The sequence below is a fragment of the Caretta caretta genome, chromosome 14 (assembly GCF_965140235.1).
Source record: "Caretta caretta isolate rCarCar2 chromosome 14, rCarCar1.hap1, whole genome shotgun sequence".
Lineage (NCBI taxonomy): Eukaryota > Metazoa > Chordata > Testudines > Cheloniidae > Caretta > Caretta caretta.
The window spans coordinates 21083232-21098017 of record NC_134219.1 but is presented as its reverse complement, the minus strand read 5'-3'; the positions used below and the strand labels follow the sequence as shown (position 1 = coordinate 21098017).

The 14786-nt window shown below is 47.9% G+C and overlaps 1 protein-coding gene across 1 annotated transcript in view; it reads left to right on the top strand.

Annotated features, from left to right (window-relative positions):
- The first annotated feature begins 13229 nt into the window (after positions 1-13229).
- LOC125621415 (heparan sulfate glucosamine 3-O-sulfotransferase 3A1-like) overlaps positions 13230-14786 on the top strand; it is a 90441-nt gene continuing 88884 nt past the window's right edge. The window contains exon 1 of the mRNA XM_048818279.2: positions 13230-14412. Coding sequence (XP_048674236.2) covers positions 13886-14412 — 527 coding nt within the window. The 5' untranslated portion in view covers positions 13230-13885. The remainder of the gene's footprint in view (positions 14413-14786) is intronic.

Genomic DNA, 14786 nt, shown 5'->3' with positions numbered 1-14786 from the left:
TTGGGAAGCAGGCAAGAGCAATTAGGAAAATCCTCAAGATTGACTCTGGCTTAGCTTTGGGGGTGGATGTGCCCTCTAAGCATATTCCAAAGGATGTGGCTTACAAATCATGAGCTCTGTGAGGGCTAGATTCACTGAGAGAAGTGGGGTTTGTAAGATGTGGGACCCAGGAGGGAAGGGGGAGAATGGAGGGAACAGAGAGGGAGTGACCTGGGAAAATAGCTAAAGACCCAGTTTATACATATAGGCTAAGTCTAGACAAGGAAAAGCGATTGCAGTTAAATGGGTTGAGGTTAGCTAGCCTCAACCTAACCTCAACCTTCTTCCTAATCTATATGCATGGTAACACCTTGTCTCTTTATTTAGCTGGTTGAGGTGTACCCTAGGGGTTAGCTAACCTTGACCTAAACTCAACCATGTTGTCTAGTCTAGACATACCCATAGATGCATGTACACAGCAGCCTGGTCTGTGCTACAAAGTTTTACTGGGAGAACTTGCCTTACTTTGGCGTATCTTTGCATGTGTCCACACTTGATGCTCAGTCCTGTCAGTGCCAGACAGTGCCACTGGCCACCCTGGAATGCCTGCCCACAATGGAGTGCGTCTTTTGACAATACAGTACGTCGCAGTGCGGGCACACAACATCAGCAAAGGCAGCTGAGTGTGCACACACTCTAGCAACCCTGCAGTGTTGGCAGCTATATGCCAGTGTAAGTGTGATCAGTGAAATCTTCTACTGCAGAAGTGGTGATTCTGTTCTGTGAAACAATAAGAACCAGATTTTCAAAACATTCCAGTGGACAAATTGCCTGCACAAATCAGGTAATGACCCACACAGTCCTGATAATTGCCCATGCAAATTGGGCGTGAAATTACACCTGCATTTTGTGCTCCAAAGTTGTTGAAAACCCAGCCCTACATTTCCCCCCAAAATGCTTTAGAACTTAAAGTGTTCCCAGCCTTGCCTCCCTTTCTATTCTGCTTCCTGGCTCACCCAATGCATATACATTATTGCCGTTGGAGACCCTGGAGTTTCAGGTTGCTGCAAAAAGGCACCAGCTAATTCCTTAGAGGAGAAAAGAAAATCCTCACAAACCATTTCTGCATAAACTTTCCACTCCCAGACAGATTCCCCACTAACGGATGGTAATTTCTGTGTAGTGCATAGACACTATGGTGAATGACATAGTATAAATGCTTAAGCAGGCAGATGGGCAGGCAGGCGTATAATGGACAGATTGATAAATGGATGATAGGACAGTCATTTCCTCATAAATGTCCCTTGCAATTTTAGTTGCCTTTGGTTTTCTTTGTTTCCTTCTCATTTCCATGATGCCTTTCATCCAGGAGGATCTCAAAGGGTCACAGATATATACAGAGATCACTGCACCCACTACTGATATGCAGCCACCTCTGGGAGGCAATGTTGCAGCTTTTTTTAACAGTGCACAGCAATACTGCATAGTAGTTTGGGACGAGAATTGAAGGATGCTGTATCCAACCAAAATAGACAAGAAGATTTAGGGAGGGCAAATTTCCCTGAATTGAACAGGAACCCTGATGCAAAACCTTTCAAGGAGAAGGGGACATCTCAGAGGAAACAGCACGGCAAGGCAGCATGGCCCAGTGAAAGGAGCACTGCACTGGGAGTCAACAGCCACACCTGGTTTCACTTCCTGGCTCTGCCACTGCCTTGCTGGGTGGCCCTGGGCAAGTCACTTCCCCTTTCTGGTTAGACTTCAAGGGACAGGGACTCTTTCAATGGATATGTATATCACCTAGCACAAGTAGGCCCTGAGCTTAGTTGGGGCCTCAGGATGCTATCATAATACAAATAAGAGTAATCCCCACCAAATCTCCAATAAAAACATGGAAAATGACCCCTTGTTAGTAAGGGACGATCTCAAAGCCTGGATCTGAACATTGTTCATGAGAGATTTGCCAGGATTTCACACCTGGATTTTACTACCCACCTCAGCCCCAGTTCATTTCAGGAGTCTTTCAGTCTGGGGTTTTGGTTCATACTCTCAGAGTCCCATTCACTACAGTGGGCTTTGGCTCAGGCCTGTTGTGATGACAGCATATTTGGCTTTCTTTTATAGTCTCTCTCCATCTGCAGTTATCTAAGGCTTCTCACCTGTAAGTCTCAAAGCACTTTACTTAGGTGGTTAAGCATTGTTAGCCCTATTTTACAGATGGTGAAACTGAGGCAAAGAGTGGTGATGTCACTTGCTCAGGGTCCAATAGGAAGCCTGGGGCAGAGATGGAGACAGAGGAACCAGGTGTTGTGGCTCCCAGTTCTGTATCCTGTCCTCCAGAACATGCTGCAATTTCACCTTACTTTGGCAGTGGAAAGATATACGGTATTTTAATACAGAATGTGAATGCAGATGTAGAGTTTAATTTTCCTTGTGTGGTTTGGTTTGGACTTTTTTTCAATTGAGAATATTATAAAAACAATCCCGTCCCCCCATGGTATTTACTGTCATTCCAGATTGTACTGAATTGTGATTGTACCAAGCCAAGCACAAGGGGCTGCTGGGCACGAATAAAGCAACACATAAACAATGGTAATAAACCAGATAAGTACCTGTTTCCAAAGCACTTGGCTGGCAGCAGGAATGCATCTATTTCCCATTCCAGCTAATATAGCTGTCTCAAGTGATCCACACAAAACTATACCAGTGAGCAGTTTGTGGGTTTCCTTTGCAGAGCTCTGGTAAATATTTACCTGCGATAGTTAAGAGCTGTTATTAATGCTAGTGATGTGCTGATCATTCAGTTTGCCAGACAATCTTAAGTAAACCACTGCTCAGTGGATCAAGCGTTCTTGAACAGGGGCTTGTACTCACACGCCGACATGGGTTGTCCTGTGGCTTTTGTCGAGATGTAGAAGACACTGGCTTATTGGGACACTGGCTTGTCCATGAAACATACAGACTGTGCATGTGAAGTCTGTGTATATGTCACAGCTAGATTCAGATGTGAAACACTTGATTTGTATAAATAATAGTAGGACATATTTTATATATGTTTATATATAAAGCGCCTTTCATCCAAGGATCTCCAGGTGCTTTGAGCACATGAATCAGCTCGCACAATGCTTTTGCCAGGCACAGAGTGGTTCATTGACCTTCCCTCTGCTCTGTCGGTTCCACTTCACAGGCTGGGGCGTGCTGCAGAAGTGGAGTCAAACTCCCACCGTCTCTCTCCCCCTCCTTGGCTCTGCTGCTGTGTACATTTGGGGCAGTAGGAAGGACAAGGATTGCAGCTGTGCCTGGTTCCATGCAGGCCACACAAAGAGAGGAGTGGAGGGAGATTCTTGGACCTGGCCCTCTAGATACCAGTGAAGGGCCAGGAAAAAGCGGGCCTCTGTGAACTAACATGGACGTGGGTGTTTAGGAGCATTACAACGGCGCATGTACATGACAATCCCTCTTGCCAGTCAGTGTGGTTTGTGTCTGAATGAATCGATGACTGTACGGCAGCAGCGTGCTAGGTGCTTAGCAGACAGGAGTGAAGAGGAGGTCCCTGTCCCATAGAGGAGCATGCTGTTATGTACAGAATTTAATATTCGGTCTTTGAATGACATTAGTAACATACATGATATTGGCCTGTAACTCAGACGAGTTGTGTGTCCGAGGGAGTGATTGTCTTGTCAGAGACATTCCTTTAATAACATCCTACATTCTGGCTGCACTCTGGAGAGGATTGTGTCAGAAGATAAGAAGTAAGTGGAGCTCTTAAGCTATTATTCAGTAGGGTACTAAAGAACAGGCGTGATGTCAAGCATGTGAATGGTCCCCTTGCAGCCAGTGGGCTGCTCATGGGCTTAGAGTATGGCACATGCTAAAGTATCGTGCAGAATCAGGACTTGAATGTGTATTTTGGGATCTAACGCAGGGCCTAATTTTCAGAGGTGCTGAAATGGATGAGATGAGAGCCCCAAAGCTGCATGTGCCATCACCCTGATCTGGGAGGCTGTGCTGAATGTAAACCACCCACGCGCAGCACTCCACAGCTCCAGATCTCTGCTACATTGTCAAAGGAGCAGAACAGCACTGGTTTCAGCTACGTGTTTTTGTGTAACTTACATCAGAAACTAAACTGGATTTAGAGAACCCCTAAACTCTGTATGTCTCTCTCCAGCCTGCTTCCTCTTGCCTCTGTGCTTCCTGGTACATTTGTGCAGTGTGCCACAATCCCCATAGTCAGAAACTAGGGAAGGGCACTTACTGCAGCTGCGTGAGTGAAGCGCCTCGCAACAAGTTCAAGAGCACATGGTGTACGTGGCATTCAGCACCTCTAACTCATCTCCCTGGGGAGTGACTAGGGGAGAGCAGACCCTGCCCAATGCAATGCTGTACATACAGCAGCCATTGCTATGCAGCATAAACTTTGGCGCTAAAGACTGAGCAGCCTGACTTATGCTTGGCAGGGTGGGGCTTTTAGCATTTTACTCCATGTTTCCCAAATGTGTGAAAGATGAACCTCTCCCCCTTCAGAAAAATGAGCCCAGTCACGCCCCTTCCAATCCCACCAGGGGTTGCTAAGGTGTAGCTCTTCATATGATCCTTCCTCTCCTTTGTCACAAGCTTCGATGAGCAGTGACATAGTTAACAATGTTGCTGTTTAAAGTGTCATAATTCGGCATCTGAGGTAGCATTGAAATGAAAGGGGGCAGTTCACACTGTAGAGCTTTTGTTTCAGGCTCTCTGCAAACTCAGGCAGACATTGCTGCACTGGTTACACTCGGGTCATGCTTTCAAGGTGTCTTGGCAAACAGAATAGCTGGAGGCTTATTTTTTTTTAAATTAGAAATGGAAACTCAGACCGTGGAGAAAGATGGAAATACCTGGCTGGGCTCCCCTTTCTCTGGCTAGTCCTGTATACTTTGGGAAATGTTGAGAGAACTGATTTCACAGAACATCTGATCTATGAAAAGGCTATGGAATCCCACCCAAGAAATCACCGACCCCCATATCATGGGGAAAGCTATGTGAATCAGTCTTGTTTACAGGCTCATTTGAGCTTTTGATCCATTTCCCCCAGGGGTTATATTCTGTATGAATAATGCAGAATTCAGGGCCAAATTCTCTCCTCCTTTATGCATAGGGCTGCACCATGAATTCAGTGGGATCACATGGGGTCTCAGGTAGGGCAGAATCCAGCTCTTTGGCTCTACAGAAATCAGTATTGTGCCTGGCACCACCAAGTACAAAGTTTTTCTATCAAGGAGCTGGAAAGGTTTTGAATCCTTTTCAGTCTCCTCGTCTTACCAGCTCTTATTAATTCATGGGCTGGAGTGCCTGCCTAAACGTCTCCCAGATGTCCCCTATTCTCATGCCAGCTTACCAGTCGTGCTGGTCTATCTTTATTCCCTGCCTGGGACAGGATATCAGATACAAGGTGGATGGAGCTGATTTTCAGCACTGGATACAGACAACAGGCGTAAGAACACACTGCCTCTTGCAGCAGCTAAAGCAAGACTGGGTAAGATTTCAACTGCACTATACTCTGCTCAGAGAATTGTTGCCTGCTTCCCTGGGCATAGGCAGTACTGCCTGGGTAAATTACCTGTGTGATCGCCTGCCTACTAGGGCTGCTTGAAAATTTCCCATCACAATTTTTGGACAGAGAATTGGGTTGTTGACCATACTGATTTGGGGTGTGGGAGTTGGGGAGAGCATCTGCTTTCCTTACATGATCCATTTGACATCAGAAAACCTACAAATCAAAATGTTCCATGAGAAAAAACACCCATTTTCTGACAAGCTCTACATAGAGTCAGTGTCTAAGGCCAAAAGGGACCACTAGATCATCTCTAGTCTGACCTCCTGTGTATGTCACAGGCCAGCAGCACCCCCTAACAACCAAAATGAGACCCACAAGAGACCAGACTGTTATGTGCCACAGGAGGGAGGGAGGTGCACCAGTGCTCAGGTACCCTGCAATGGCAGGAAAAAGAGTAAGTGAGATATACCCAGACATTCCTAGCAAGTGACCCACACCCACATACTGCAGAGGAAGGTGAGAGAACCCCCAGGTCACTGCCAATCTGAACTGGGGAAAAATTCCTTCCTGATCCCACGTATGGTGATCAGTTAGATCCTGAGCACGGGAACAAGAAGCAGCCAGCCAAGCACCTGAGAGAGAGAATGTTCTGTCCCTGCTCAGTGCCCTGGCCCACTCCAGCCAGTTTCCCATCTCCAGCCCTGATGCTTCAGGGGAAGGAGATCAAAAAACCGCCCAGAATACATTGGGGGAAATATCCCTTCCTGACCCTTGCTGGTAGCCAACTGAAGCCCTGAAGCATGAGCTTTAGGAACGTAAGCCATAAACCAGAAGTGATCCCCAGGGCTGTTAAACCCTTCCCTCTTCCATCCCAAGCATCCCCATCATACAATCATAGTCATATATTTGTCTCTCTTAAAACTGTTTGCCCCCACAACTCCTACTGGGAGGCTGTGCCAGAACCTCACACACTCCAGTGGTTAGAAACTGTCTTCTAATTTCCAGCCTGAATTTGGTCATGGCCAATTGATATCCATTGATCTACCTTAAAGCATTCTGCATCTCCAGGGGGCTGCACAGACACTGACCAGCGCCTGTACATCCCTCTTATCAACTGGTAAAGAAGTGCCTGATTCTTCCCTCTGTTGCTTGGGTGCAGCTCCCATCAGCAGCATTAACTACAGCACAGACGGCAGCCCACATATCTGCAGGAGTCTGCCCAAAAAGAGAGGCGCCTGATGCCCCCCCCTCCCCCCGCCCACACTCTGCAGAGTGCCAACCCTGAAGAGTGGAGGTGAAGGTCCAGAAAAGGGTAGCTTGGAACACCAGTTCTGCTCTCCATCTTCCATGCCCCCTCTCTGACCTCTTTCACTCCCACAAGGGGTGCATAGAGCCCCCCTGACCCTCCCTCACTCTCCTGGCTTAGCTGGGGGCTTTATCCTTTGTTGTTGCATGTGCCCAAGGATGGACAGACACTGAAGCGCTGTATTTCAGCAGTAGTGCCCAAGCTGGAATCAGGGCCCCATGGTGCTAGGCCCTGCACTCACATATGGTGGTGGTGGAGGGCGGGGGAAAGGATCCCAGCCCTCAAGCACTCGCACTCTGAGCACACAAGATGATAAAACACAGAGAAAGAAATGAGCTTCTGGGTATATAGATGAGACTTACACGATGGGCCAGATCCTCAGCTAGTATGAACCAGCGCAGCTGTACTGGAGTCAATATAATTGAACCACTCTCATCTCTACCAGGTGAGGAACTGGCCCTATTCTGTCAAAATATCCCCAGTATGGACGTGCCCTGCCTCATTTAATGGTAGAAATAATAAAAAAAATTAATAACCATGAACAATCCTGGCCCGTTTCCTCATTCAGCTCTGTGCAGCTCCCATCAGAACGTTCCTCTGGGTAAAACCTCAATTTATCTTTAGTTGTGGGATTCCTTCGAACGTTAACGAGGGAGGGGGGAGATTCCAGCAGCCTCTGGCAGATGCTCAGGGGTGTGGGGGAGGGACAAAGGATCCTTTCCCAGCAGACAGGATGTCAGTGCCCGAACACAACATGGGAGTGATAGAGTGAGACATCCTGCAGGTGAGGGGCAGGAGTTAGGTTGTGGCCACACACCCCTTCCATGTCAGCTGGTGTGGGACGACTGGAGGGAGCATATGTTGCAGCCTAGGACAGGGTGTAGCAGTGTCATTCCCATGCATGCTCCCCCTTTTTATGCCCCCTCCCCATGCTGCAGCAGTGCCCATTAATGCTACAATACTCCCTTAAGTGTTTTTTATCCCTGAGTTGAAGGCAAAGGGAGGCATCTGCAGAGCACGGAGCCCCTGAGCCTCCAACCACAGATGAAAAATCCACTAGGACAAACCCAGAGTTCAAGAGAGAGCTCTTCCTCCCGGTGATCCGTGCAACAGCATTTGCCTTGCAAGGGCCAGCTTTAAATCTGTTTCAGGCTGGATCACACATGTTATGAGTTAGATGGCCTCAGTGGAATTCCTAGCGGACAATGTGTACGTCCACACAATTCAGAGGCAAAAAGTCCTTGAACTTTCAGAGCAATTTCAAGGAGGGGAAAGCCCAGGAGATTACTGAGATCAATAGAGGATTTGGGTAAAACAGGACCCTCCATTGACTCTTCTCCTCTGGGCTCTCAAATCCTCAGGCTGCTGCTGGCCCAGCCCCATTAACTATTGTTCCTATTCATTCTAAATGAAGGGGCTTTTGTCACACAAACCCGTTCGGGGTCAGCCTGCCCCTTGGTTATCAATCTGGCTCTCTCTCCTCTGTTCATTACCCCACCTCCCCTGGTACAATGGGATGTTTTCTTCTGGAGCAGCTTCCTGACACCAAGTGGCTCCCTTTGGCTTCCAACCTTGTAATGAGATGTCAGGATGTGCGAGCCCCAGGCACCCACGTCCCCTCATCCCCAAATTCCCAGTTTAATTCCTGGTCCTATCTACATTATGGGAGTCGCTAGTAAAAAAAAAAAAAAAAAATCAATCAATTAAATTCCAATAGAGGCTATAACTGGTCACCCATTAATGATGCATCCAAGGTGTCATGTGCTGTAACTCGCAGTCCCAGAGGCTCCTAAATAGTATGGAAAAAACCTTCCTAACCTAAAGAATGGCACAGGCTGACATGTGCAAAAGGGACTCCTGCTTCTGGGCACCCAACGCCCCTCCACTGGGACCCAATTCTCAGAAGGCCTCTGCTCAGCACTTCTTGCAAATCAGGCCCCTTTAAGGTGCCTCATAATTTGTGACATCCCTCCAGAATTAAACTCCCCCCCGCCCCAAATCACTAGCCACTTCAGATAATAGGCCAGATCCTCCTCTCATTGAAGTCAGCGAGTGTCTTGCCATTAATTTCAATGGGAGAACTGTGCTCACTGCCAGAAATATAACCAAAAAAACCATTTACAGTTGTATCGTATAGTTGGGCTGGGGCCACGTATGGGATGGTTCAATCCCTCTAGTGAGCGAGTGCAAACAGGGCTGTCTGATGAAAGTCTGTAAGTAACGTTAGCGCTAATATCTGCTTCTTCAGGCAAGGCAGCATGATCCAGTGCTAAGGACAAAGGCCTGAAACTAACTAGTATTGGGATCTATTCCCAGCTGTGCCTCTGACTTGCCGGACTAGCTTGGAGGACTGATTTAACCTCCCAGTGCCTCAATTCTCATTGGTAAAAAGGGGGAAAATGGTGCTCAACCACCCTTAAAAAGAGCTCTGAGATTTACTGATGAAACGCAACATAGCCCTGATTCAGCAAGACTCTTAACGCAGAGTTAACTTTAAGCATGTGCTTAAGTCCCATTGATATTAATGGGCTGTAGATCAAGCCTTGTAAATTCTAAAGGCTAAAATAATTTTTATGATAAACTTCCTCCATTTCTCTCCTTTTCCCTCCAAAAAAAGGTTGCCTGTAAGATTTAAGAAAAAATTGTTTTCTGAGAGTCAGCTGAAAACAAGGAATCTCTTTGAGGAAATACTGTGATCAGTTCAGGAACCATCCCACAAGCACCTGCAGGATTTTATATTTCTTTTTCATTAATTTATCACATCTTTAAAAATTGATGAGCAATTTAAATGATGAGAAGAAGAAAGTGAAACAAAGAATACACTGGTTTCAGAGTAACAGCCATGTTAGTCTGTATTTGCAAAAAGAAAAGGAGTACTTGTGGCACCTTAGAGACTAACCAATTTATTTGAGCATAAGCTTTCGTGAGCTACAGCTCACTTCATCGAATAAATTGGTTAGTCTCTAAGGTGCCACAAGTACTCCTTTTCTTTTTAAAGAATACACTAGCAATCAACGAAGGGGATCTGGCTATAGAATGAACTTCCAGGGAAGATTAGATGAATCCAGAGTCTTTACAATCTTTCAGAAACAACAAGGAGTCCTTGTGGCACCTTAAAGACTAAAACAAATTTATTTGGGCATAAGCTTTCGTGGGCTAAAACCCACTTCATCAGATGCATGGAGTGAAAAATACAGTAGGCAGGTATATATATTACAGCACATGAAAAGATGGGAGTTATCTTACCAAGTGGTGGGTCAGTGCTAATGAGGCCAATTCAAACAGGGTGGACGTAGTCTATTTCCAACAGTTGACAAGAAGGGGTGAACATCAACAAAGGGAAAATTACTTTTTGTAGTGCTAACGAGGGTGGATGTGGCCATTCCCAATAGTTAACAAGAAGGTGTGAGTATCAACAGAGGGAAAAATACTTTTCGTAGTGACCCAGCCACTCCCAATCTTTATTCAGGCCTAATTTGATGGTGTCCAGTTTGCAAATTAGTTCCAGTTCTGCAGTTTCTCATTGAAGTCTGTTTTTGAAGGTTTTTTGTTGAAGAATGGCCACTTTTAAGTCTGTTATTGAATGTCCAGGGAGATTGAAGTGCTCTCCTACTGGTTTTTGAATGTTACAATTCTTGATGTCTGATTTGTGTTCATTTATTCTTTTGCGTAGAGACTGTCCAGTTTGGCCAATGTACATGGCAGAGGGGCATTGCTGGCACATGATGGCATAGATCACATTGGTAGATGTGCAGGTGAATGAGCCCCTGATGGTGTGGCTGATGTGGTTAGGTCCTATGATGGTGTCCCTTGAATAGATATGCGGACAAAGTTGGCAATGGGGTTTATTGCAGGGATAGGTTCCTGGGTGAGTGTTTTTGTTGTGTAGTGTATAGTTGCTGGTGAGTATTTGCTTCAGGTTGGGGGGCTGTCTGTAAGCGAGGACTAGCCTGTCTCCCAAGGTCTGTGAGAGTGAGGGATCATCCTTCAGAATAGGTTGTAGATCCTTGATGATACTCTGGAGAGGTTTTAGTTGGGGGCTGTGGCTAGTGGCGTTCTATTACTTTCTTTGTTGGGCCTGTCCCAATCTTCAGAAATCCTGCCAAACATGAGAAAGCTTTCCCCCAATAACTGAAATAAGATTCACAGCATTGGACACCCTTTTGTGCTTCCTTTAAAGAAACCTACCCCAGACAGGGCTTCCGAAGAGAATAGCCAGAGATTCCATGAAGTCTACTAGGGAATTAGGGATTTGCTAATTGTGGAAGGTACTCAGCTGATGATGGCTGGCAATACAAAACCTTAAGATAGCTAGATAGATTAGCTAAAACTATAAAAGAAAGGAGAAAAGGACAGAACAAAAATATAAATGAATCCGTCATGATGGCAAAATGTGTATCAATATTGCTATGTTCAGTGCAACTACAATGTGAAACACCCCTTGTTCTGAAGTGCAAACTTCCTAAAAAATCATGAATATTACCCTGAAAAATGGTTTGTATTAAAGCTGAAACAGGTGAGGTGCGTACGCTCACAAATATAGATAAATAAAACTGTACTCACCTAATATTTTTAACATTGGAAGTACAGTATTCTGCAACAGTGTTTACACCAAAATGCATAAATCTAGAATAGAAATATCAGCAAGACTTCATCTTTAACCCCAATTAGTGCCAAACTCTGCCTCCAGATCCATACCTTTTACCCTAAGTGAAGTGAACGGGATTTGTGCATGCACACCTGAAGTGGTGCCAATTCAAATGTTTCTTGGGGAGGTCAAATTCCAATCCCCTCCCAGCCAGGATCCCGTTCCTGTCCTATTTTATCCCTCTCCCCCTCCCTCCGGAGGATGTTTATTTGCTGAAAGAGAAAAAAAGTGTTATCAAATTTCTAAGCAGACCTAGTAGAATAATTCATTGTAAATGTTTATGAATTATAGTCTGTTTTCTATTTACAAACACATTTGTATAACTCAACCCACGCTGCAGATGGCTAAACGGTATTCATTGCCATTTTTTAATCTTCACTGAATAATTTGAAAATACACAAGTTCTCCTTCCAAGTAGCTGAAGTCTAATTGCTTAGCTAGATTCACACCAAATAAACAGAAGAAAAAATCCAAGTCAAGTGTTTCATGTGCACGTGTGTTTAAAAACTCTATAATCTATGACAAACATTTCATATTAAAAGGACATTCCCACAGGCAATGAAATAATGAAGCCCTTAGTATCAGGCATTCCAGGCATGAAGATGATAGCTATTTCAATATTTTATTTACTCTCAATGGAGAATAATAAATTCTGAAAGCAATATGTGTATATTTATGACAAACTGAGGGCCCAATCATGCAACTTGATCCTGAAAGCATAAGTGTGTTCCACTGAAATCATTGGGGCTGGATCTGGTTTCAGGACTTCATGTACTTTATACATTGCCTCCTACCAGTCTATGACCACAATTCTACAAAGATTTATGCAGGTACCTAATTGTATATATCTGAGTAGTCTCATTGACTTCAGTGGAATTACTCCTATGTGTAAAATTACTCATGTGCTTGAGTGTTTGCAGGATCAGGGCCTAAATCAGAAATTTGTGCTCCAATACCATGGTGATGGATATAGTATGAAAACCTAGGTGGATGGATGGTTACACAGCCAGATACAGTACTGGATAGGTCTAAACTCCATGTTTGTCCTGATACAAAGCCCTTATGGAAAAGTCCTATCTAATTTAATAGAGAATTTTTAATATATAGAATTTTATAATTCTCTATGAAATTCTAGAAGATGATTTAAAATAGGGTTCTATAGAAATCACCCCAAATCCTATAGGATGAGATCCTTTCTATAGAATGTTTAAAGGATCGTATAGAATGCTGGAGCAGGGATACAATTCTCTATTAATAAATCCTATAGGATGCCTTAAACATTCAACGGAAAGTAGATCATTCATTATGAAATTCCATAGGGTTTTAGAATAATTTCGACAGACCCCCTAGTACATTTCTCTAGAACCCTACTTCCTTTCATCCCTAGTAATAATCCTAATAGGGCTTCCGCCATAAAAAGAAGCGACTTCTGTGCTTGCTCTGTTTAAAACGTGTTTGGTGAAGAAGAAGCAGCTATCAAACGCTTAGGGTGAATTACAAGCTGGTTTCCCCCTAAATCTGCCTGAGCTTATGACAATAGAGAATTAGATGAACCTTTGGCTACCAAATCCACCTCTAGCTGGAGGCTGATATAAACACAGCGTGCAATGTACCAGTAACTCCTGCGACTCGGGGAAGGGGGGTGGGGTATTCAGAGCCGCCCACGCCCCTCTCTCTCCATTGGGTCACCAGCAAGGGCTGCTCGACACGCGGCCCGCTCCAGAGTCCAGCCCCGGCTCTGCGCGCCGCGTTCCCCTCGCTCAGGGGCGCGCCCCGCTCGCTGCCTTCGGAGAAGTTTTGCTCCGGCTCCACGTGTGGCAGCAGCTGGAGGCTAGAGGGGCGGTGACAGCAGGCCCCGGAGCGCTCCACCCCCCCGGCAGGTCTCGTCAGCCCAGGTGGCAACAGAGCGGAGCCAGAGGCTGCAGCCGGAGGAGGGAGGCGAAGCCGGGAGCCGGGGGCGGCTCTGTCCCGTTGGCTCGCAGCGATTCTCCCCTGCCGGGGGTGCGCAGCGGGTGGTGGGGCTGTGGCGAGCAGCTGCTTCAGTCGTGCAGACTGTGACATCCCCACCCCACTGCCAGGGGACTGGCCGGGCGGGGGCCGGCGATAGGTGGGACCGGGACCTGCGCTCAGGGACTCCGTTAGCGACTCGCCCTCCCCTGGGAGACGGGATCTGTTCGCGTCGGGGCTTCCCCTCCTGCGGGGAGGTTGGCAGGAGCCGCCTGCCGATGATGCCCCCCCTGAAGCGTCGCCCTTAAGAGACCGGGGGTGGGCGGGAAACGGGGGACACAACGCGAGCCCCCTCCCAGCTCCAGCTCAGTGACAATGCGGCCCGGGGCAGCCCTGCGCCCCCCCGCTGGCTGCTGACTCCGGGGGCGAGGGGCATGGCACCTGCCTAGCATGGCCGGGGGCCGGGCAGATGCCTCGGGCTAGCATGGCAGGGAACGGGCCGCCTGCCCCCGCCGCCTGCCCCGAGCCTCTGCCCCGCAGCGTCTTCAAGAAGTTCCTGCTGATGCTCATGTCCCTGCTCATGTCCCTCTACGTCTTCTACTGCCTGGCCGAGCGCTGCCCCAGCCTGCCCGGGCCCCTGCTGGCGGCCGCCCCGGAGCAGGCGGCGGGCGGCGGCGGGCCGCTGGAGCCGGGGGCCCCCTCGCTGGCCAGCTGGCCGCCGGCGGCCCGGAGGAAGCGGCCGAAGCAGCAGCGGCGGCGGCCCGACGCGCCCGGCCGAGGCGCGGGGTCGGGCGGCGGCGGGGAGCCCCCGGGCACGCTGGCCCTGCTGCTGGGCGAGGGCAGCAAGCGGCTGCCGCAGGCCATCATCGTGGGCGTCAAGAAGGGCGGCACGCGGGCGCTGCTGGAGTTCCTGCGGGTGCACCCCGACGTGCGGGCAGCGGGGGCCGAGCCCCACTTCTTCGACCGCGGCTACGAGCGGGGCTTCGCCTGGTACAGGTACGGGACTGGGGCGGGAGCCGCTGCCCTCGCGCTTCGTCCGGGGCTGGGCGGGGGAGTTAGAGAGGTTCCCTGCTCCAGCCCTGATCCCCAAAGAAACCCCATAGCCCTGATCCCCAAAGACCCCTCAGAGCCCCCAGCCCTGCTGCCCAAAGATACCCCATAGCCCTGATCTCCATAGCTCCCAGCCCCGATCCCCATAGCCCCTAGCCCCAAACACACCTCAGCCCTGATCCCCAAAGACCCCTGAGAGCCCCCAGCCCTGATCCCCAAAGACCCCCCATAGCCCTGATCCTCATAGCCCCTAGCCCTGATCCCCAAAGACACCCCATAGCCCTGATCCCCATAGCTCCTAGCCCCGAACACACCTCAGC